At 43.4% G+C, this 25,266-nt stretch overlaps 1 protein-coding gene across 3 annotated transcripts in view; it reads left to right on the forward strand.

Moving 5' to 3' along the window:
• The window catches only part of DGKB (diacylglycerol kinase beta), a 655,304-nt gene that overhangs the window by 336,516 nt on the left and 293,522 nt on the right, over nucleotides 1-25,266 (forward strand). For all 3 annotated transcript variants that reach the window (XM_077268080.1, XM_077268081.1, XM_077268082.1), the window contains exon 19: nucleotides 7,749-7,909. In XM_077268080.1, the coding sequence (XP_077124195.1) occupies nucleotides 7,749-7,909 (161 nt within the window). The remainder of the gene's footprint in view (nucleotides 1-7,748; nucleotides 7,910-25,266) is intronic.

Raw genomic sequence — 25,266 nt, forward strand, 5'->3', positions numbered from 1 at the left:
ATATTTGGCAAAAATTTGGAAAATTTTGCAATTTTCCAACTTTGAATTTTTATGCCCTTAAATCACAGACATATGTCACGCAAAATACTTAATAAGTAACATTTCCCACATGTCTACTTTACAGCAGCACAATTTTGGAACCAAAATTTTTTTTTGTGACGGAGTTATAAGGGTTAAAAGTTGACCAGCAATTTCTCATTTTTACAACACCATTTTTTTTTAGGGACCACATCTCATTTGAAGTCATTTTGAGGGGTCTATATGATAGAAAATACCCAAGTGTGACACCATTCTAAAAACTGCACCCCCCAAGGTGCTCAAAACCACATTCAATAAGTTTATTAACCCTTCAGGTGTTTCACAGGAATTTTTGGAATGTTTAAATAAAAATGAACACAAAAAAATTATTTCAGCTCCAATTTGTTTTATTTTACCAAGGGTAACAGGAGAAAATAGACGCCAAAATTTGTTGTACAATTTGTCCTGAGTACGCTGATACCCCATATGTCGGGGTAAACCACTGTTTGGGCGCATGGCAGAGCTCGGAAGGGAAGGAGCGCCATTTGACTTTTCAATGCAAAATTTACTGGAATTGAGATGGGATGCCATGTTGCATTTGGAGAGCCCCTGATGTGCCTAAACATTGAAAACCCCCACAAGTGACACCATTTTGGAAAGTAGACCCCCTAAGGATCTTATCTAGATGTGTGGTGAGCACTTTGACCCAAAAAGTGCTTCACAGAAGTTTATAATGCAGAGCCGTAAAAATAAAAAATCATATTTTTTCACAAAAATGATATTTTCGCCCCCAATTTTTTATTTTCCCAAGGGTAAGAGAAGAAATTGGACACCAAAAATTGTTGTGCAATTTGTCCTGAGTACGCTGATACCCCATATGTGGGTGTAAACCATTGTTTGGGCGCATGGCAGAGCTCGGAAGGGAAGGAGCGCCATTTGACTTTTCAATGCAAAATTGAATGGAATTGAGATGGGACGCCATGTTGCGTTTGGGGAGCCCCTGATGTGCCTAAACATTGAAACCCCCCACAAGTGACACCATTTTGGAAAGTAGACCCCTTATGGAATTTATCTAGATGTGTGGTGAGCACTTTGACCCAACAAGTGCTTCACAAAAGTTTATAATGCAGAGCCGTAAAAATAAAAAATCATATTTTTTCACAAAAATGATCTTTTTGCCCCCATTTTTTTATTTCCCCAAGGGTAAGAGAAGAAATTAGACCACAAAAGTTGTTGTGCAATTTATCCTGAGTACGACGATACCCCATATGTGGGGGTAAACTACTGTTTGGGCGCATAGCAGAGCTCGGAAGGGAAGGAGCGCTATTTTACTTTTCAATGCAAAATTGACTGGAATTAAGATGGGATGCCATGTTGCATTTGGAGAGCCCCTGATGTGCCTAAACATTAAAAACCCCCACAAGTGACACCATTTTGGAAAGTAGACCCCCTAAGGAACTTATCTAGATGTGTTTTGAGAGCTTTGAACCCCCAAGTGTTTCACTACAGTTTATAACGCAGAGCCGTGAAAATAAAAATTCTTTTTTTGTTCACAAAAATGATTTTTTAGCCCCCAGTTTTGTATTTTCACAAGGGTATCAGGATAAATTGGACCCCAAAGGTTGTTGTCCAATTTGTCCTGAGTACGCTGATACCCCATATGTGGGGGGGAACCACTGTTTGGGCGCATGACAGAGCTCGGAAGGGAAGGAGCGCCATTTGGAATGCAGACTTAAATGGATAGGTCTGCAGGCGTCACGTTGCATTTGCAGAGCCCCTGATGTACCCAAACAGTACAAAACCCCCACAAGTGACCCCATATTGGAAACTAGACCCCCCAAGGAACTTATCTAGATGTGTTGTGAGAACTTTAAACCCCCAAGTGTTTCACTACAGTTTATAACGCAGAGCCGTGAAAATAAAAATTCTTTTTTTTTTCACAAAAATGATTTTTTAGCCCCCATTTTTGTATTTTCCCAAGGGTATCAGGATAAATTGGACCCCAAAAGTTGTTGTCCAATTTGTCCTGAGTACGCTGATACCCCATGTGTGGGGGGGGAACCACTGTTTGGGCGCATGACAGAGCTCGGAAGGGAAGGAGCGCCATTTGGAATGCAGACTTAAATGGATAGGTCTGCAGGCGTCACGTTGCATTTGCAGAGCCCCTGATGTACCCAAACAGTACAAACCCCCCACAAGTGACCCCATATTGGAAACTAGACCCCCCAAGGAACTTATCTAGATGTGTTGTGAGAACTTTGAACCCCCAAGTATTTCACTACAGTTTATAACGCTGAGCCGTGAAAATAAAAATTCTTTTTTTGTTCACAAAAATGATTTTTTAGCCCCCATTTTTGTATTTTCACAAGGGTATCAGGATAAATTGGACCCCAAAAGTTGTTGTCCAATTTGTCCTGAGTACGCTGATACCCCATATGTGGGGGGGAACCACTGTTTGGGCGCATGACAGAGCTCGGAAGGGAAGGAGCGCCATTTGGAATGCAGACTTAAATGGATTGGTCTGCAGGCGTCACGTTGCATTTGCAGAGCCCCTGATGTACCCAAACAGTACAAATCCCCCACAAGTGACCCCATATTGGAAACTAGACCCCCCCAAGGAACTTATCTAGATGTGTTGTGAGAACTTTGAACCCCCAAGTGTTTCACTACAGTTTACAAAGGAGAGCCGTGAAAATAAAAAATCTTTTTTTTCCTACAAAACTTATTTTTTGGCCCCCAGTTTTGTATTTTCCCAAGAGTATCAGGATAAATTGGACCCCAAAAGTTGTTGTCCAATTTGTCCTGAGTACGCTGATACCCCATATGTGGGGGGGAACCACTGTTTGGGCGCATGACAGAGCTCGGAAGGGAAGGAGCGCCATTTGGAATGCAGACTTAAATGGATTGGTCTGCAGGCGTCACGTTGCATTTGCAGAGCCCCTGATGTACCCAAACAGTACAAATCCCCCACAAGTGACCCCATATTGGAAACTAGACCCCCCCAAGGAACTTATCTAGATGTGTTGTGAGAACTTTGAATCCCCAAGTGTTTCACTACAGTTTACAACGGAGAGCCGTGAAAATAAAAAATCTTTTTTTTCCCACGAAACTTATTTTTTGGCCCCCAGTTTTGTATTTTCCCAAGGGTAGCAGGAGAAATTGGACCCCAAAAGATGATGTCCAATTTGTCCTGAGTACGCTGATACCCCATATGTTGGGGTAAACCCCTGTTTGGGCACACGGGAGAGCTCTGAAGGGAAGGAGCACTGTTTTCCTTTTTCAACGCAGAATTGGCTGGAATTCAGATCGGATGCCATGTCCCGTTTGGAGAGCCCCTGATGTGCCTAAACAGTGGAAACCCCCCAATTATAACTGAAACCCTAATCCAAACACACCCCTTACCCTAATCCCAACAGTAACCCTAACCACTCCTCTAACCCAGACACACCAACCCTATTCCCAACCATAAATGTAATCCAAACCCTAACCCTATCTTTAGCCCCAACCCTAACTGTAGCCCCAACCCTAGCCCTAACCCTAGCAATAACCCTAGCCCTATCACTAGCCCTAACACTAGCCGTAACACTAGCCCTAACCCTAACCCTAGCCCTAGCCCTAACCCTAGCCCCAACCCTAGCCCTAACCCTAGCCCTAACCCTAGCCCCAACCCTAGCCCTAACCCTAACCCTAGCCCTAACCCTAGCCCTAACCCTTGCCCTAACCCTAACCCTAACCCTAACCCTAGCCCTAACTCTAGTCCTAACTCTAGCACTAACCCTAAAGGCCCCGTCTCACTTAGCGACGCTAAAGCGATCCCGACAACGATACGACCTGTCAGGGATCGTTGCTGCGTCGCTATGTGGTCGCTGGTGAGATGTCAAACAGTGAGATTTTCCCAACGATCGCTGCTGCGATCTCGCTGTTTGACATCTCCCCAGCGACCTGTAGCGACCTGTACAACGATGTCACATGGGAGCTATTATGACGATTCAGTGTCTGAGTCGTCAACGAGGTCGTTGGTAAGGTGTCAAACACAGCGATGTGTGCTACCCAGCGGGACCTCAACGATCAAAAAAACGTCCAGGCCATTTCGACACGACCAGCGATCTCACAGCAGGGGCCAGGTCGCTGCTACGTGTCACACATAGCGAGATCGCTACTGAGGTCGCTGTTGCGTCACAAAACTTGTGACTCAGCAGCGATCTCGCTAGCGATCTCGCTTAGTGAGACGGGGGCTTAACCCTAACCCTAATGGGAAAATGGAAATAAATACATTTTTTAATTTTTTTATTTTTCCCTAACTAAGGGGGTGATGAAGGGGGTTTGATTTACTTTTATAGCGGGTTTTTTAGCGGATTTTTATGATTGGCAGCCGTCACACACTGAAAGACGCTTTTCATTGCAAAAAATATTTTTTGCGTTACCACATTTTGAGAGCTGTAATTTTTCCATATTTGAGTCCACAGAGTCATGTGAGATCTTGTTTTTTGCGGGACGAGTTGACGTTTTTATTGGTTACATTTTCGGACACGTGACATTTTTTGATCGCTTTTTATTCCGATTTTTGTGAGGTAGAGTGATCAAAAGCCAGCTATTCATGAATTTCTTTTGGGGGAGGCGTTTATACCGTTCCGCGTTTGGTAAAATTGATAAAGCAGTTTTATTCGTCGGGTCAGTACGATTACAGCGATACCTCATTTATATCATTTTTTTTATGTTTTGGCGCTTTTATACGATAAAAACTATTTTATAGAAAAAATAATTATTTTGGTATCGCTTTATTCTCAGGACTATAACTTTTTTATTTTTTTGCTGATGATGCTGTATGGCGGCTCGTTTTTTGCGGGACAAGATGACGTTTTCAGCGGTACCATGGTTATTTATATCAGTCTTTTTGATCGCGTGTTATTCCACTTTTTGTTCGGCGGTATGATAATAAAGCGTTGTTTTTTGCCTCGTTTTTTTTTTTTTTTTCTTACGGTGTTTACTGAAGGGGTTAACTAGTGGGGCAGTTTTATAGGTTGGGTCGTTACGGACACGGCGATACTAAATATGTGTACTTTTATTGTTTTTTTTATTTTATTTAGCTAAAGAAATGTATTTATGGGAATAATTTTTTATTTTTTTTCTTTATTTAGGATATTTTTTTTATTTTTTTTTTTACACACGTGGGGAATTTTTTTTTAACTTTTTTACTTTGTCCCAGGGGGGGACATCACAGATCATTGATCTGGCAGTGTGCACAGCACTCTGCCAGATCTGCGATCTGCTGTGCAGGGCTGCAGGCTTACCAAGTGTCTGCTCTGAGCAGGCACTCGGTAAGCCACCTCCCTCCCTGCAGGACCCGGATGCCGTGGCCATCTTGGATCCGGGACCTGCGGCGAGGAGGGAGGTAGGAGACCCTCGGAGCAACGCGATCACATCGAGTTGCTCCGGGGGTCTCAGGGAAGCCCGCAGGGAGCCCCCTCCCTGCGCGATGCTTCCCTATACCGCCGGTACACCGCGATCATTGATCGCGGTGTGCCGGGGGTTAATGTGCCGGGGGCGGTCCGTGACCGCTCCTGGCACATAGTGCCGGATGTCAGCTGCGATAGTCAGCTGACACCCGGCCGCGATCGGCCGCGCTCCCCCCGTGAGCGCGGCCGATCGGCTATGACGTACTATCCCGTCAAGGGTCAGATAGGCCCAGGTCACCTCGACGGGATAGTACGTCTAAGGTCACAGAGGGGTTAAAGTTTGCAACAAGCAACCTGGGAGACACCAAACATGTGGAAGAAGGTGCTCTGGTCAGATTAAACCAAAATCAAACTTTTTGGCAACAATGCCAAACGATATTTTTGGCGTAAAGGCAACATATCTCATCACCCTGAACACACCATCCCCACTGTCAAACATGGTGGTGGCAATATCATGGTTTGGGCCTGCTTTTCTTCAGCAGGGACAGGCAAGATGGTTAAGATTGATGGGAAGATGGATGGAACCAAATACAGGACCACTGTTACTTTGATAATGACATTTAGCTAAAGAGCAGCCTACCCCTATCTCGCCTATGTCTCTAAAAGTTTACTCCCAACACTGAAAGTTATCACTTAACCACTGGATGGATGATAACTTTTTGATCGGTGAAGGTGCAACTGATCCCGAAACTGGAGTCCTGAAATGCCTCATCGAAATGGAGTGGTGGCTGTGCATGCAAGAGGTAGTTTATTAAAGGACTTGGATTTTCCCAAGATTCCCAAAAAGAAAGAATTGAGCAGCGGGCACCAAGGTGGAAGACCCTCGAATCAAAATGCTGTCATCTAGATGATGAGAATAACCATTTAACCTTAACTCACAGAGGCATAAATTTAAGTCCTTGTTCTCCAATGTAAGGTCTAGTCCACACCATATATATTTCACATCATGCAAAAGAAGGGATTTTAAATCACTTAATACACCAAAATCCAGGTGCGACTACAGCCTTCCTCTTGTATCATTTTCCATATGGCCACTCCTCTCCATGACTTAAGAAAAGCCAGAGGTTCAACTTGCATCAAAGAAATTTGGTGAGAACTTCAACAGTTTAAAAAACAAAACACTGCTATATTTATCTCACCTTGACGCTCCTCATACTCATCCCATAGCAGATACCCGCCGGTCCTCCTATCAATCCTCTTTGACTTTCTTATTTGAGATCTTCTGGCAGTGCCACTGCCGAATAGACCCCACATGGTCACGTGAGGCACAATGCACGTCATTGCCATCAAATACCATCAATTACATGCATTGTGGTCCTTGTGATCATTTGGGTCCTAGTCTGTGGAAACGCCGGAAGACCCAGAATAGGTAGAAAGTCGAAGAGAAGTGACGGAGGAGTTGACAGGGAGCGGCGGCAGGACAACTATGGAGAAGATCAAGGAGAGGTAAGTATAATAGTTTTTATTGTTTTTTTTACCCCTTCATATTCCTCATTGGCTGAAATCAAATCCCCCAAAATTTGGATTGTGATGATTTTGCTTCGAAATTCCCCCCAAAATTTTGGATTCTAACGTATCTGAATTTTGAGGGGAAATTCATACAGAAATCTAATCTTTTGGAATTTTTTCACTCAGCTCTAGTCCCTAAATATCTGTAGGAGCCAAAAACTGGGCTTGGCATGTTGGATTATAAAGAGAGTGTCCAGAAGTTGGAAAAATATATGTCCATGGACTGTGTTTTGTCTTCGGCCATTTTTTTTTTAACCCCCTTTATGAGAGGTACAAGTGAAGTCTGAGAACTGATAATCTCCGTTTACCCATGGCAGAAGCAATTTATGAGTTTTTTTCTATTCTGTGGGGTAGGCAGAAGGAGCGGCTGAGCCCCCAAATATTTCTTTATATAGATATTTTTTACAGTAAGGGTTGGAACCGTGGAAAAATGCCCCTTCTCTTGATTTAGTCCCGATGGTGATCACAAATTATCAGTCTTCATGCCCCTCCTACGGCGTTTATAACATCCACCCTTGGCCATAAGAGTGAAATTGTTGCGTCTGTTGGTTTTTACCCCCTCTACATTGAATAAAGATGGAGTCTTGTCCTTCACTGTGGTTACTGTTTGATATAAATTGTTTTCACAGGAGGGTCTGTACCGGCCCACCATCTCTCCAGTTAGACTAGAGATTTTATCTAGACCTTTGGAATGGTGGAGGCTCCCGCTGCCGGACTCCTGTGATATTACATCTATTTACTATATTTTATGGGGTTTTTTAATAGGTTACGAAGGGGAAAATCTGCTGAAATTCCTCAAAGACATTGAAAATGGCACAGTAGTCCTGGTAGACCGATGGAAAATCGAAGTAATCCCTAATGACAAAGATGAAAAGGGAGACCCAGTGCCTTACTCCATCGTAAATAATTACTTTTCCATTGGAGTGGTGAGTGATATTTGTAATTTATTTTTTTTGCATAGTTCACATCAATCCAACGTCTAGAGCCTTTGTAATGGATGCATTCCCCTAAGTGAATCAATTTAAAAAAATGACTACAAAATGGTAAAAGAAACCCAGTGATCTCTACTGATCTGCTGGAGGATAGGACATATATGGAAACTTTTAAAAATGTACTTTAAAGCAAATCTCCATTTTTTTTTTTTTATTATTGCTTTTTACTTTTTAATGGGTAAATAAACATTGAAATTTTTAATATTATAGTGTCTAGTGATAGAGTTGATTGGTGGGCGTTCAAGTCCTGGAACACCCACCATACCGATCAAACCGCTAAGACCCACATTGTCTGTGAATGTAAAGGGAAATTAACTTTTACATTTTTAATATGTTTTATGTCCTGTTTTGAAGTGTTGATTGACTCTGGACTCTGAGTTATGACACGCTATTATGTGTCACCTGTTGAGATGGATCCTTGGAGCCCTTGGTTCAGAAGATCAGCTGGAATGTAGCATGAACAGATGACATGGATGCAGCAGGGCAGTCTGCTTGGAACTACAGAGGCTGTAGATATTAGAGGGAAGTTGGAGAACAAGAGCAGAAGTGGCAGAGCAAAGTAGATCAGAAGGCTCCCTGAAGAGATGTAGCAGAGTCCAGTGATGTAGCAGAGTTGAGTACATCCATAGACTCATTGTAGTGATGTAGCAGAGTTCCTTCATGTATTAGATTGAAGTATGTCAGGATGTATCCTGTGAAAATATATCAGAGACCATCAACAAGTAAAGCAGGGTAGATCAGAAGGCATATAGTGGCAACATAGCAGAGCTCAGCCATATTTCAGGGTATGTCACGAGGTACTCAGTGGCTATGTAGGGTAGCCCAGCAATGTAGCAGAGTTGGGTATCTCCAGAGGCGTACAGTAGCAGAGTCCAGCTCTGTAGCGAAGTTGTGTATTTCTGGAAGAATGCAGGGTCGACGTAACAGAGTTGGGTATTTCAGAAAATACCGTTTGACGATGTAGCAGAGCTCAGAGACATAGAAGCGATGGGTATGTCACAGTCATAGAATGGTAACGTAGCAGAGTCCAGTGAGAAGGCCTAGCTGATAATGTAGGAGGCATTCACTCATCAGAGGAGTGTATTAGTGGTAGTTCAAAGTAGCCTAAATTTTCCTCCTGAGTTTTGTGACATTACGTACTAAGGTTCGCGATGTCACAGAGGAGCAGAGACAGACCACGACCGTAGAGTGCGAATGTAGCATCAGTGCTGATTCCATTGGAGCAGGGTTGGGGAACCTTTTTTCTACCTAAGGCCATTAGGATATTTATACCATTTATACCAGAGGGCAGTGCAAAATTATCAATTTATAACTGATCCTACTGTGTTTGGTCAAACCTTTCATTACCTCCCCCTAATGTGATTTCTGGAGCTGCTTCTCTAAGATGCGTGTTGTGAATTCTGTTTGTGGGCTCCCCCGGTGGTGTTTTATGGTAGTGTCACTTATTTGCCTTCTTCTATCCTTGATCACCTGTTGACACCCATTAGGGGAGTTTCCTATTTAAGGCTGCTTGGCTGCTGGTCCGATGCCGGCCAACAATGTATCAGTAGCATTCTGTTGCATTCTCCTGCCTCAAGATCCTGTTCAGCTAAGTTGAATTTTGTTTCTAGTTAATGCTATTTTTGTCCAGCTATTTGCAATGTGACTCTCTGTAGCTGGAAGCTCTCGTGGGCTGGAATTGCCACTCCAGTGGCATGAGTTGTCACTGGAGTTTTAAAGTAATTTCAGGATGGTGTTTTTGAGTAGTGTTTTGAAGTTGACCGTGAAGTGACTCTTTCCTGTACTTCTGCTATCTAGTAAGCGGACCTCACTGTGCTAAATCTGCTGTTCATCCTACGTATGTCTTTTCCTCTTGACTCACCGTCAATATCTGTGGGGGGCTGCTATCTCCTTTTGGGGTTCATCTCTGGAGGTAAGGCAGGCCTGTATATTCCTCTGATAGGGGTAGTTAGATCTCCGGCTGGCGCGTGGTGTCTAGGGCATCGTAGGAACACTCCCTGGCTACTTCCAGTGTCGTGTCAGGTTCAGGTCACGGTCACTTTAGTTCCCATCACCCGAGAGCTAGTCCGTTGTTATTTTGATTTCCCTGCCATTGGGAAAATCATAACAGTTTGGCTGGCCCTGCATGTGTTAAAACTATGCACTAAAGCAGGAAAGGATATGAAAAGGTTTTTTTTTTTTTTTCCTTCTGTGTTTGGAAAGTGCACCTTAGTGCTTATTTGTACTCCTTGCTTAAACTGCAGTCTTCAGCCTTTTTTTTTTTTCTCCTCTCCTCTTAATCTCTGAATGGCTTTGGTTACACCTGTTTGAATCATGGATCCACAGAGTTTGGTTGCAGGTCTGAATAACCTGGCTACAAAGGTCCAGAACTTACAAGATTTTGTTATACGTGCTCCAATGTCTGAACCTAAGATCCCTATGCCTGAATTTTTTACCGGAGACAGATCCCGTTTTTTGAATTTCAGAGAGAATTGTAAATTGTTTTTGTCTCTGAAATCTCACTCTGCTGGTGATCCTGCGCAACAGGTTAAAATTGTTATTTCTCTCTTGCGGGGTGACCCACAAAGTTGGGCATTTGCATTGTCGCCAGGGGATCCTGCGTTATTAAATGTAGATGCGTTTTTTCTGGCTTTGGGGTTGCTTTATGAAGAACCTAATTTAGAGATTTTGGCTGAGAAAGCCTTGATAGCTCTTTCCCAAGGGCAAGATGAAGCTGAGATATACTGCCAAAAATTTCGTAAATGGTCGGTGCTTACTAGATGGAATGAGTGCGCTCTAGCAGCTAATTTTAGAGAAGGTCTCTCTGATGCCGTGAAGGATGTCATGGTGGGGTTCCCTGTGCCTACAGGTCTGAATGATGCCATGAAATTGGCTATCCAGATTGATCGGCGTTTACGGGAGCGCAAATCTGTGCACCATATGGCGGTATCTTCTGAGCAAAAATCTGTGCACCATATGGCGGTATCTTTTGAGCAAAAACCTGTGCACCATATGGCGGTATCTTCTGAGCAAAAACCTGTGCACCATATGGCGGTATCTTCTGAGCAAAAACCTGTGCATCATTTGGCGGTGACCTCTGAAAAGGCACCAGAGCATATGCAATGCGATAGTGTATTGTCTAGAGGCGAACGACAGAATTACAGGCGCAAAAATGGGTTGTGCTTCTATTGTGGAGATCCAGCTCATGTTATATCAGCATGCTCTAAACGCATAAAGAAGGTTGATAAAAAGGTTGATAAATCTTTTTCTATGGGTACCTTGCAGTCTAAATTTCTTTTGTCCGTGACATTGATTTGTACTTTATCATCTGTTACTGTGGATGCTTATGTGGATTCTGGCGCCGCTCTGAGTCTCATGGATTGGTCCTTTGCCAAGCGTTGTGGGTTTGATTTAGAGCCTCTGGAGGTTTCTATTCCCTTAAAGGGTATTGATTCTACACCTTTGGCTAGCAATAAACCACAATATTGGACACAAGTGACTATGCATCTTTCCCCAGACCATCAGGAGATTATTCGTTTCCTTGTGTTATATAATCTACATGACGTATTAGTACTTGGATTACCATGGTTACAAATTCATAATCCAGTCTTGGACTGGAGATCAATGTCTGTGCTGAGCTGGGGATGTCGGGGGATTCATGGGGATGCACCTTTGGTTCCCATTTCTTCTTCTACTCCCTCTGAGATCCCAGCATTTCTGTCAGATTTTTATGATGTCTTTCAGGAGCCTAAAACTGATTCTCTCCCCCCTCACAGAGAGTGTGACTGCGCTATTGAGTTGATTCCCGGTAGTAAATTTCCTAAGGGTCGCTTGTTTAATTTGTCTGTACCTGAACATACTGCTATGCGGGAGTATATCAGAGAATCTTTGGAAAAGGGTCATATTCGCCCCTCTTTGTCTCCATTGGGGGCAGGGTTTTTCTTTGTGGGTAAAAAGGATGGTTCATTGAGACCTTGTATCGACTATCGACTTCTGAATAAGATTACAGTTAAATACCAGTACCCGTTACCTTTACTGACTGATCTTTTTGCTCGCATAAAGGGGGCGAAGTGGTTCACTAAGATCGATCTACGTGGTGCGTATAATTTGGTGCGGATTAAGCAGGGGGATGAGTGGAAGACCGCATTTAATACGCCTGAAGGCCATTTTGAGTATTTGGTAATGCCTTTCGGTCTCGCGAATGCCCCTTCCGTTTTTCAGTCCTTTATGCACGATATTTTCCGTGAATATCTGGATAAATTTATGATTGTGTATTTGGATGATATTTTGATTTTTTCGGAGGACTGGGAATCTCATGTTCAACAGGTCAGGAGAGTTTTTCAGGTTTTACGAGCTAATTCTCTATTTGTGAAGGGCTCAAAGTGTATTTTTGGGGTTCAGAGAATTTCCTTTTTGGGATATATTTTTTCCCCTTCATCTATGGAGATGGACCCTGTTAAGGTTCAGGCTATTTGTGATTGGATACAACCTACTTCTCTAAAGAGTCTTCAGAAATTCTTGGGATTTGCTAATTTCTATCGCCGATTCATAGCGGGTTTTTCTGCCATTGCTAAACCTTTGACTGATTTGACCAAGAAGGGTGCTGATGTTGCTAATTGGTCCTCTGCGGCTGTGGAGGCCTTTCGGGAGCTTAAGCGCCGCTTTTCTTCTGCTCCTGTGTTGCGCCAGCCTGATGTTTCGCTCCCGTTCCAGGTTGAAGTAGATGCTTCCGAGATCGGAGCAGGTGCAGTTTTGTCGCAGAAAGGTCCTGACTGCTCAGTGATGAGACCATGTGCGTTTTTCTCTCGCAAGTTTTCGCCCGCTGAGCGAAATTATGATGTTGGAAATCGGGAGCTCTTGGCCATGAAGTGGGCATTTGAGGAGTGGCGTCATTGGCTTGAGGGTGCTAGACATCAGGTGGTGGTCTTGACGGACCACAAAAATCTAATTTATCTTGAGTCAGCCAGGCGTCTGAATCCTAGACAGGCGCGCTGGTCGTTGTTTTTCTCTCGATTTAACTTTGTGGTTTCATATCTGCCTGGGTCTAAGAATGTGAGGGCGGATGCCCTCTCTAGGAGTTTTGAGCCTGACTCGCCTGGTGATTCCGAACCTACTGGCATCCTGAAGGATGGGGTGATATTGTCAGCTGTCTCCCCAGACCTGCGGCGCTCTTTGCAGGAGTTTCAGGTGGATAGGCCTGATCGCTGTCCGCCTGGTAGACTGTTTGTCCCTGATGACTGGACCAGTAGAGTTATTTCGGAGGTTCACTCTTCCGCGTTGGCAGGTCATCCTGGAATTTTTGGCACCAGGGATCTGGTGTCTAGGTCCTTCTGGTGGCCTTCCTTGTCTCGAGATGTACGTATTTTTGTGCAGTCTTGTGATGTTTGTGCTCGGGCTAAGCCCTGCTGTTCCCGGGCCAGCGGGTTGTTGTTGCCCTTGCCTATTCCTAAGAGGCCTTGGACGCACATCTCTATGGACTTTATTTCTGACCTTCCTGTTTCTCGTAGGATGTCCGTCATCTGGGTGGTGTGTGACCGTTTTTCCAAGATGGTTCACTTGGTGCCTTTGCCCAAATTGCCCTCCTCCTCTGAGCTGGTCCCTCTATTTTTTCAGAATGTTGTGCGTTTGCATGGTATTCCTGAGAATATAGTGTGTGACAGGGGTACTCAGTTTGTGTCTAGATTTTGGCGGGCGTTCTGTGCCAGGATGGGCATCGACTTGTCTTTTTCGTCTGCATTCCATCCTCAGACTAATGGCCAGACTGAGCGTACTAATCAGACCTTGGAGACTTACTTGAGGTGTTTTGTGTCCGCTGATCAGGACGATTGGCTTGATTTTTTGCCATTGGCAGAGTTTGCCCTTAACAATCGGGCCAGTTCTGCCACTTTGGTTTCTCCATTTTTTTGTAATTCAGGGTTTCACCCTCGCTTTTCGTCCGGTCAATTGGAGTCTTCGGATTGTCCTGGAGTAGATGCTGTGGTTGATAGAATGCATCAGATTTGGGGACAGGTTGTGGACAATCTGAAGTTGTCCCAGGAGAAGACTCAACAGTTCACTAATCGTCATCGGCGTGTCGGTCCTCGTCTTTGTGTTGGGGACCTGGTTTGGTTGTCTTCTCGATTTGTTCCTATGAAGGTCTCGTCTCCTAAGTTTAAGCCTCGGTTTATCGGCCCTTATAGGATTCTGGAGGTTCTCAATCCTGTGTCCTTTCGTTTGGACCTCCCAGCATCTTTTACTATTCATAATGTTTTTCATCGGTCATTATTGCGGAGGTATGAGGTGCCGGTTGTTCCGTCTGCTGATCCTCCTGCTCCTGTGCTAGTTGAGGGTGAGTTGGAGTATGTGGTGGAAAAGATCTTGGACTCCCGTGTTTCCAGACGGAAACTTCAGTATCTGGTTAAGTGGAAAGGCTATGGTCAGGAGGATAATTCTTGGGTGACAGCATCTGATGTTCATGCTCCTGATTTGGTTCGTGCATTTCATAGTGCTCATCCAGATCGCCCTGGTGGTTCTGGTGAGGGTTCGGTGCCCCCTCCTTAAGGGGGGGGTACTGTTGTGAATTCTGTTTGTGGGCTCCCCCGGTGGTGTTTTATGGTAGTGTCACTTATTTGCCTTCTTCTATCCTTGATCACCTGTTGACACCCATTAGGGGAGTTTCCTATTTAAGGCTGCTTGGCTGCTGGTCCGATGCCGGCCAACAATGTATCAGTAGCATTCTGTTGCATTCTCCTGCCTCAAGATCCTGTTCAGCTAAGTTGAATTTTGTTTCTAGTTAATGCTATTTTTGTCCAGCTATTTGCAATGTGACTCTCTGTAGCTGGAAGCTCTCGTGGGCTGGAATTGCCACTCCAGTGGCATGAGTTGTCACTGGAGTTTTAAAGTAATTTCAGGATGGTGTTTTTGAGTAGTGTTTTGAAGTTGACCGTGAAGTGACTCTTTCTTGTACTTCTGCTATCTAGTAAGCGGACCTCACTGTGCTAAATCTGCTGTTCATCCTACGTATGTCTTTTCCTCTTGACTCACCATCAATATCTGTGGGGGGCTGCTATCTCCTTTTGGGGTTCATCTCTGGAGGTAAGGCAGGCCTGTATATTCCTCTGATAGGGGTAGTTAGATCTCCGGCTGGCGCGTGGTGTCTAGGGCATCGTAGGAAACACTCCCCGGCTACTTCCAGTGTCGTGTCAGGTTCAGGTCACGGTCACTTTAGTTCCCATCACCCGAGAGCTAGTCCGTTGTTATTTTGATTTCCCTGCCATTGGGAAAATCATAACAGATGCGGCTGTGATGTTAGGTGGTATTGATGATGTTGCTCCTCGTAACTGCTGTGCCAGGTTTGCGTCGGCCGGAGACTGTTTCCGATGATAAGTTGGGTAAAGAACTTGCAGCAGTAAGTCATAGCAACACAGATGTATATTACACTGCAGGTCTCCTCATGGGGAAATTCATTACTGCTCATGTAACATAGAACACAAGCATTGGGACATCTGAAGCATACATCACATGAGACTCCAAGACTGCTGTATAAACATCACATAGGAGACAAGGAGACTGCTGTATACATATCACATAGAAGCCACTGAGACTGCTGAATGCATCACATAGGAGACACTGAGATTGCTGTATATACATCACATATTAGACACCGAGACTGCTTTATATACATCACATAGGAGACACTGAGACTGCTATATATACATCAGATAGGAGACACAGAGACCGCTGTATACACATCACATGGGAGACACTGAGACTGCTGTGTATACATCACATAGGAGACACCAAGACTGCTGTGTACACATAACATGGAAGACACTGAGACTGCTGTATACACATCCTATAGGAGCCACTGAGACTGCTGTATACATCACATAAGAGACACTGAGTCTCCTGTATGTGTATATATATATATATATATATATATATACACAGTACTGTATATCACATAGGAGACACCAAGCCTGCTGTATTTACATCACAAAGGAGTCACTGGGGCTGATGTATATACATCACATAGAATACATTGATACTGCTGTATACGTCACATAGAAGACACAGAGGGAGATGGTGGGGCTGGTAGCCCAAGCACTGCGAGACCCGGGAATCTGCCCAAGGGCGGGTGGGGCAAAGGGGTAGAAGAAAAGGCATTTGACACTTATGGCCTGTGAGGTAGATGTTCTCCACCCCAGCATTAGAGGTAACAGACCCCTCCAGAAATAAGGGAGAAAAGGCTAAGTTTAGCCTCAAGTACGAGCTGAGCATTATTCTTGCCCTGCAGAAGGTCTATCGGTCTGTAAACCTCTCTGATGCTAATTTTGAGTTATTGCATTCTTCTTCATTAACACCTATAATTACATTTACATAAAGTTACTTACATTCTTGAGCCCAGACCTAACGTCATTTTTTTACTGAATAGTATACAGCACTATCTTATTCTGAAGCGCTTTACATGCATTATCATCACTGTTACCATTGGGGCTCACAATCTAAGTTTCCTATCAGTACGTCTTTGAAGTGCCCGGAAGAAACCCAGACCAACACGGGAAGAACATGCAAACTCCTTGCAGATGTTATCCTTGGTGAGATTTGAACTCAGGACTCCAGGGTTACAGTGCTAACCACTGAGCCACCATTCTGCCCATCATCCTCACTGCACCGCACCCTGCTAATAGGAAATGTACAGAATTTCTAATTTTGCTTTGGCAACCTGTGAACAGAGAACAGAATATCCTGCATCTGAGATACAGTGAAAAAAAAAATGAAAGCAAACAATTTGTCAAAAAGCTTATTGTAGTTTGTAGATTAAAACTATGAAATGTGACAAACTTTGAAACAAAGGTGGAGTTTTCCTTAAAATCGTGATTTTGATTTTAAATTGTCGTTACAGTTTGATTGCAATTACATCACACAGTATTAACATTGCTTGTGCTCTATTTTTACGTTTTAATCCCTTCGTTAGTCCTTTACCATCAATTCATCTATTACGCCAAAGGTCCATGGCCCAGCTGTAATCAGGAAAATGCAAAATGAAGGTTACGGGAGGGACGGGGGCTGGGAGCACGTCTCACCTGCACTGATAAAAAGTATCTCTAGAATCTATGTACGGCTCGTATGTTGCAAAAGCACGAGAAATATTAATACCTCCTTTATAACATATTAAAGTGTCAAATGCAAAATGAGACCCCGAGGTCTCATTTACACTAGAGAGTGTTTTTCAAAGCCCATGACCCAATTCCTAAGCTCACATCATTGCCAGATTTCATCTTAATAGACATAGGATAAATGCCAATTATATACCCCCCAAAAAAATATATTTTCATCTTCACATTATGTATTTTGTCTCGCTATGCAGATTACAACCTGGATTTTTAGAGCTTACTTAACACATTTTGCTTGAAAAAAAAAAAAAAAAAAGAGAAAATTTGCAGCAAGGAAATATTGAAACGTCTCGTCTTTGTTCACATCTTATTATGAGAAAGTAAGGACAAGGCTCCGTGCTAACAGCCAATTGTAAAATAGGCCATGGGGATGGAGTTTTCATGCCTTAAATTGATGCATAGCTCTTCCACTAAGGAGATGCCGGACGGCTAAATGAGACAATTTTCCATTTCACTTAGATGGTTTTTGAAATTTAAAAAATTTACCCCACGTTTGACCTAAATGTTGACTTTTGATAGTTATCTCCCATTAGAATATTATGAGTGGAGGCAGCTACTGTATATCTTACCAACATGGCCTGCTTGACCATTAATGGGCAGTTGGAGTGAGAAAAGATGGCCACCCTGAAAATTTTTCAGTCCTGCTTGTTTCACTGTTTATAACTTTTTGTTCTTGTAGCAGACAACTAGTTAGGTCTCGTTAAGAAAAAAGTGCATATTTTCAGGTTTTTTTAGTCCACAATAACTCACCTTGGTCTTTAAAGGGAATCCATCAGTAAGTTTTTGCTTTGGAATCTGAGAGCAGCATTATATAGGGCAAGAGACCATGATTCCAGTGATATATCTGTCACCAGTGTGTCACATCCTCCTGGTAGATCTGGGGTGAGAAGATCACTACATATTGTGAATCACAGATCTTCCATGTAGCCTGTGTGTTTGTGTCTCATATTAAATGGATTTGGTTTCCTTTGGCGCTGAGGAGGTTAATGACCCTTTCTATGCTGATCAGAAACTTGCAGCTCAACTTCAGCTGCTTCTGAACTGATCATTACCTCTCCCTGATTTTCTTTTCCTTGCTAGTAGTGTTGAGCATTCCGATACCGCAAGTATCGGGTATCGGCCGATATTTGCTGTATCGGAATTCCGATACCGAGTTCCGATATTTTTGTGATATCGGAAATTGGAATCGGAAGTTCCCAGTGTATTGTTCCCAGGGTCTGGAGGAGAGGAGACTCTCCTTCAGGCCCTGGGATCCATATTCATGTAAAAAATAAAGAATAAAAATAAAAAATATGGATATAGTCACCCGTCCCGCGGCCCCTGGACCTTACCGATGTAACCGGCCGCCTCCGTTCCTAAGAATGCAGTGAGTTTAGGACCTGCGATGACGTCGCGGCTTGTGATTGGTCGCGTGAGTGGTCACATGAGCGGTCACGTGACCAATCACAAGCCGCGACGTCATCGAAGGTCCTTCACTGCTCATTCTTAGGAACGGAGGGTGCCGGTTACATCGGTAAGGTCCAGGGGCCGCCGGAGAGGTGAGTATATCCATATTTTTTATTTTAATTCTTTATTTTTTACATCAATATGGATCCCAGGGCCTGAAGGAGAGTTTCCTCTCCTTCAGACCCTGGGAACCATCCAGGATACCTTCCGATACTTGTGTCCCATTGACTTGCATTGGTATCGGGTATCGGTATCGGCGATATCTGATATTTTTTGGATATCTGCCGATACCATCCGATACCGATACCTTTGAGTATCGGAAGGTATCGCTCAACACTACTTGCCAGTTTTTTTTTCCTAGATGCTTGGAGATGCTGTGCTGCATTGGAGACCGTTGTTTCTACTGGAGATTGTTGCGTGCTGTTTTTGGGTGTATGTTTTCCTCATTGTCCTATTCCCATTCGGTTGGTACTTTCCTATCCAACCCTATATACCTCTTTACCTTTGGTGAGTGTTTGTATGTTTTACATTTTTTAATTCTTATGAAACCATAGTCTTTAATAAAAAATATAAATAAATACATAATAATAAATAATGTAGGCACCCAAGAGTATAAAGTGCTGGACTGCTTTTCTTTTTACAATGCCAGTTGTCTACTTTCAAAAAAGCTGTTTAGTATTGAGAATATAATAGGATTTTTATTGGGATGAGCGAGCACTAAAATGCTCTGATGCTCTTTACTCAAACCAAGCAATTACTAATACTCGCAAGCTCGTTTCGAGTAACGAGTATAATGGGAGTCTATGGGAAATCCAGCCATTTTTCCAGCAGACCCTACAAGGAAATCTGGGGACAGTGAAAATGTTTAAATGGATGGGAAAACAGGATGCAGAAGACCCCTAGAAGCATCTCTGACCCCCAGATTGCTGCTGAGAACAATGGTGTCACACTTTTACTCCACTTTAAGAACTGATAATAAAACATTCAAAATTAACTAGACTTGGAGTTTACAGGAAAAAAAAAAGTTGAGAAACATTGTTTCCTGTACAATGACTTGTATATAAGACATTTAAAAATGATATAAAAACTAATTTAAGTAAACCAACATGATTTTTTTAATAACTTTTAAAACATTTGTATTATTTTTTTATTAAAAAATTGGAAATTTCAGTGTAATTTATGAAGGAAGCAAGAACTTCCAAAAATGAGATGGAAGAGGGCCTATGCACTAAGTGCAAAATCTGCCAAAAGTTACAAGCAGGGTCATTCATAGACCATTGAAGGCACCAACTCTAGTGACTCATTCAAATATTGTGAACAAAGTGTAGTTGTGGTACTCCCACACTCATAAAATTCTGCCAAAAATTAAAAGCAGGGTCATCCATACACCCTTCAAGGCACCAAGTGGAGTGCCTCATAAAAAAAATTAACAAAGTGTAGTTTATGTACTCCTACACTCATAAAGACTTTGCACAAAGTGCAAAGCCAGAAAAAAATTCTAAGGAGGGTCATCTAGTCATCCGTAGACCCTTGAAGGCAGCAACTATCAGGCCTCATTGAAAAATTGAAAATTAAAACACTTTATGTGCTGCTGTCATCTGGTGGTATGGAAAAGTCAGTGCTAATCCAGTCTTTGTTCATTTTTAGCAATGTATTTTCTGTTGACAACCGAAAGCACCTGTCTGTTATGACCCCTCCAGCTGTGGCACTAAAAACCAGCTCAGACAATACGCTAGCAGCAGGGCAGCACAACACCTCCAAGGCATCGAGGGACAGCTCATGTCAGGTATCCAGCTTTGAGACCCAATAGAAGAAGGTCACAGAGGAATTAGGGAGTACGCTGGTTTTGTCAATCAGGTATTGGTTAGTTGATTGGTTCGCTTTGTAAGCTTCACAGCCATCACCAGTTTACAGCCATTATCACATACGACCATGCCAGGTTGGAGGTTCAGCGGCGAGAGCCACAGATCTGTCTGGTCTGTTATCTCCTAGGCAAATTAGCTTCAGCAGAGCCTGTTGCCACTTCGCTGAGGCAGTGCTGCAGAAATTCCAGCTTCTGACTAATGTGGACGATGTGCTCTGAGATAACAAATTGGAGATGGAGGATGAGGAGAAACAGGAGGGAGTGCAAGATCTTCTATAGGAGGAGGAACAATCCATGATTGAAGTGCAACCAACAATCAGCAGAGTTAGTAGCATATGTGCCATGCCAGGGTGGGACTCGGCCCCCACCTCCACAATGTTCACCCAGTGTGCAGGGAAATGTAGCATCCCTGGCCACAAGCATTTGTCCGTATGTCGATCGTTAAGTGTACAATCCAATTAACTGCATTAGTATGGCCATGGGTGATGCTCCTGGACACGTGCTGGTACAAGGCGGGGACACCACACCGAGAGACAAAAAAGTGGCGGTTGGAGACCGAGTATCGAGAGACGGCTTCCGCCATGAGTTGGCTGTAATCCTTTATATCTACAAGCCTAAACTGCAACATTTCCATGGCAAGCAGCCTGGAAATGTGCCCATTTAGCATTTGGGCCTGTGGGTAGGTGGCTGGGAACTTTTTTTTTCATTCCAAGTTCTGGGCTAGGGACAGCTGAACACTGCGCTGGGACAAGACTCACAGAAGACAGTATAGTAAGTTTAATATTTTATGAAATGTTGCCATTGAATTTAATGCATAGTCCTAGTGCCCTTTCCAGCCGGTGCCCGTCCTTTGGTACTTTTCACCTATCCTCAGTAGACATGTCACTTGACTGCAGACAAGTGTGAAATGTTGGAAGCCCTCACCACCGAATCACCTGTCTGTGTGCGATGCAAATGTGCCCTTTCCAATCACACTGAAATATAAAGTTGTTTCAACTCTTCTTGATACAGTACTTTGAACTTCACAGCTAAAAATAATCATTATTATACAAAACAGGGATCAAAATGAATGGCACCCGCCACTAGGAATAATATTAAATTTTTAGAAAAAAAAGATTGGCTGCACTTAAAAGGGTTCCTCAACATAAAATAAAACATTTACTCACTTCCCAAATTGGCACCATTCCTCCAATATCTGGCCTGCGACTTTCGGAGACAATACTACATTGTTCTGTCCCATGACCGCTGCAGGCAATCAGCAACCTCTGATTAGCTACATCTGTCAATACTCGGCAACAGTTTGAGAGGTGAGTGTAACGGGGTCTACCGTGCTGGAGTACCTCTTTAGTACCACCCCGTGTTTCAGGAGGTCCACTCTGCTTTGGCTGGAGTCTGAATGAAGGACGCTGGCTGTAATTCCTTGATTACATGGGCGCATATAAAATATCACTGCTTCTCCTCGTATTTCCAGTGTGACAACGCTTTACTCACAGGACACAGAATATATCACACAGATACAGAGGGCAGGCCTATTGACAAGCGGCAGGCCAGACATACATTACAATAGCCGCAGGGGGCCGGAGCCTGCCGATATTTACTGTGGGAATTACAAAGGTGGGGGAGGTCAGAAGGGGGATATCTTGTCCCCTCTGCCCAGGGGCGCAGCCTGTGGGCTGATGCATTAGGGACATGCCTCTCACATGGAAACTATTATACATACATATAACTGCACATCATAATCTGGGTGCTGAGGGGTTCCGTAACAGTGAGTATAGGTTTTCTGTTTTTAATTTTATGTGCGGCACTTTAGCAGTTAATAAGGTATTGTCCATTAGACCCCTTTAAGGAGAATAGCTGTGTATAGGATCCTGGCAAAAAAGTATGCAAAGTGGATCTCTCCCACTTGCAGACATATAATTCAGGTTACCGGTTGTTGATGGGTGTAGAGTGGGGTTTGGCTGGCTGAATCAGATGCCCTTTGGCAGGTGACCAGCTGTATACGGAGCCTTATTGGCAGTAGCTTGGTTAATTGTAATCATGTTGCAAAGCTCGTTAAAGGATCAGACATTGACTTATAGAGTCAAATGCAAATGCTGATACTAGTGAGATTCTTTTCCTTCTTAATGGGAGTAAGTTCATTTGCATCACAAAAAGATTAAAATAGTAACAAGAAAAATCAATATTCCGCTATTCATTTCTAATTCTTTGGTTTTTCTTAGCTGGTCTTTACCTAATCCACTTTTTCTAAGCGGATTGGTAGAGCAGGAATGCAGTAATGGGGTTGTGTCATTGGAGACCAACCCCTTTCAGAATGTATCTGCTGTGGCGATCAAATGATTGTCTCAGGTAGCCTTGTCTGGCCTGGTCAGAGGGTTTTGAGCCAATGAATGTAAAGAAGAATGTTCCACTGATCTTAAAAACTTTGAAGAACTAAGACACAAAGTATTTTGATGTTATCTAAGCCAGGGATGGCAAGAAGAACACTAAATCAATCTTGGAACAAATCAAGCAAGATATGTCACTGGAAGAGAGGATTACCAAGATCCGACTTGCCTTCTTTCGACACATCATACAAAGAGAACAATTACTGGAGAAGGACATCATGATCGGCAAAATAGGAGGAACAAGTTGAAGGGGAAGACCAGCAATTCGATGGCTTCACACTATCAAGATAACTTCAGAGAAGACCCTGTTGGACCTCTCTAGGCTTACACAAGACCGATCTTCCTCCAGAGTGTTCATCCATTAAGTCGCCATGGCTCGTGATCCGAAGGCCTTTAAATATATAAATAAAAAGTGTGGAAAATTGTATAACTTTTCGTTATGCAGTGAATAGACTTCTTCTGCATAAAACCAGAAAATCCAGAAGTTGGGCACAGGAATAGCACACATTTACGAGCTAAGACCTTGCAATAGGCAGTGTGTGTCAGCTGCAACATAAAGCCGACACAATGCTGCAATGGATGAAGATGGAAATAACTCTGATCATGGCTGTTTAACTCTTCAGATCACTCAATGATCCTCAAAGCTATTGTTCCGGATAAGCAGTTGTTGTTCTGCATGGATAAGTGAAGTTGGCGCAACAGGTGATAGAGCTGGAATAATGTAAGCAGTTGTGGCAGAATGGAACCATGTGGACTGACTCAGACTTGAAGATTCTGCAATAGGTCTAGACACGTTTTAACTTACGAGGGATCAGAGAAGACTCAGACATGAGGAACCAGTGAAGCAGAGCTGAATCTCGCAGAAGGATTATAGACAGAGCTGGGCTGGTGAAGTAGAAGAGATAACTCCGGACTGAATATTATTGAAACAGATTTGAGTTGATCAATAGATTGAGAGACAGAAATAGCCCAGTGATATAGCAAAGCTAAGTTTGTAGCATCGTGCTGGCACAGAAGTATGCAATAATTGTCTCAATGAGATAGCAGAGCTGAGTTTGTAACAGAGTCCATTGCAAAGCTAGAACACTGGTATGACAGAGTTGACTCAGTTATTTATCAGAGCTGAGTTTGCAATAGAGTCCAATGCAGAGATGACACAATGGTATGGCAGAGTTGACCCAGTAATATACACTCACTGGCCACTTTATTAGGTACACCTGTCCAACTTCTTGTTAACACTTAATTTCTAATCAGCCAATCACATGGCGGCAACTCAGTGCATTTAGGCATGTAGACATGGTCAAGACAATCTCCTGCAGTTCAAACCGAGCATCAGTATGGGGAAGAAAGGTGATTTGAGTGCCTTTGAACGTGGCATGGTTGTTGGTGCCAGAAGGGCTGGTCTGAGTATTTCAGAAACTGCTGATCTACTGGGATTTTCACGCACAACCATCTCTAAGGTTTACAGAGAATGGTCCGAAAAAGAAAAAAAATCCAGTGAGCGGCAGTTCTGTGGGCGGAAATGCCTTGTTGATGCCAGAGGTCAGAGGAGAATGGGCAGACTGGTTCGAGCTGATAGAAAGGCAACAGTGACTCAAATCGCCACCCGTTACAACCAAGGTAGGCCTAAGAGCATCTCTGAACGCACAGTGCGTCGAACTTTGAGGCAGATGGGCTACAGCAGCAGAAGACCACACCGGGTACCACTCCTTTCAGCTAAGAACAGGAAACTGAGGCTACAATTTGTACAAGCTCATCGAAATTGGACAGTAGAAGATTGGAAAAACGTTGCTTGGTCTGATGAGTCTCGATTTCTGCTGCGACATTCGGATGGTAGGGTCAGAATTTGGCGTAAACAACATGAAAGCATGGATCCATCCTGCCTTGTATGGAGCATCTTTGGGATGTGCAGCCGACAAATCTGCGGCAACTGTGTGATGCCATCATGTCAATATGGACCAAAATCTCTGAGGAATGCTTCCAGCACCTTGTTGAATCTATGCCACGAAGAATTGAGGCAGTTCTGAAGGCAAAAGGGGTCCAACCCGTTACTAGCATGGTGTACCTAATAAAGTGGCCGGTGAGTGTAGTAGAGCTGTGTTTGTAGCAGAGTCCAATGCAGATTTCGCACACTGAGTTTACTTAGCAATATAGAAGAACTGAGTGTAACAGAGTGCAATATAGAGCTGACACTCTAATATATCAGAGAGGACAGAGCAATATAGTTAGTCGAATGCAGATATGCACACTGTTATGACGACTCAGCAATATAGCAGAACTGAGTTTGTAACAAAGTACAATACGGATCTGGCACACTGGCATGCTACCAATTACAGCAAAGCTTTGTTTGTAACAGAGTACAAAGCAGATCTGGCAGAGCGGTATAGCAGAGTTGTCTCAGTGATATGGCAGAGCTTTGTTTGAAATCAGGGCTGGCACAGCGGTATGCCAGAGATGACAGTA

This window comes from Ranitomeya variabilis, chromosome 6 (assembly GCF_051348905.1).
Source record: "Ranitomeya variabilis isolate aRanVar5 chromosome 6, aRanVar5.hap1, whole genome shotgun sequence".
In the NCBI taxonomy this organism is placed as follows: Eukaryota; Metazoa; Chordata; class Amphibia; order Anura; family Dendrobatidae; genus Ranitomeya; species Ranitomeya variabilis.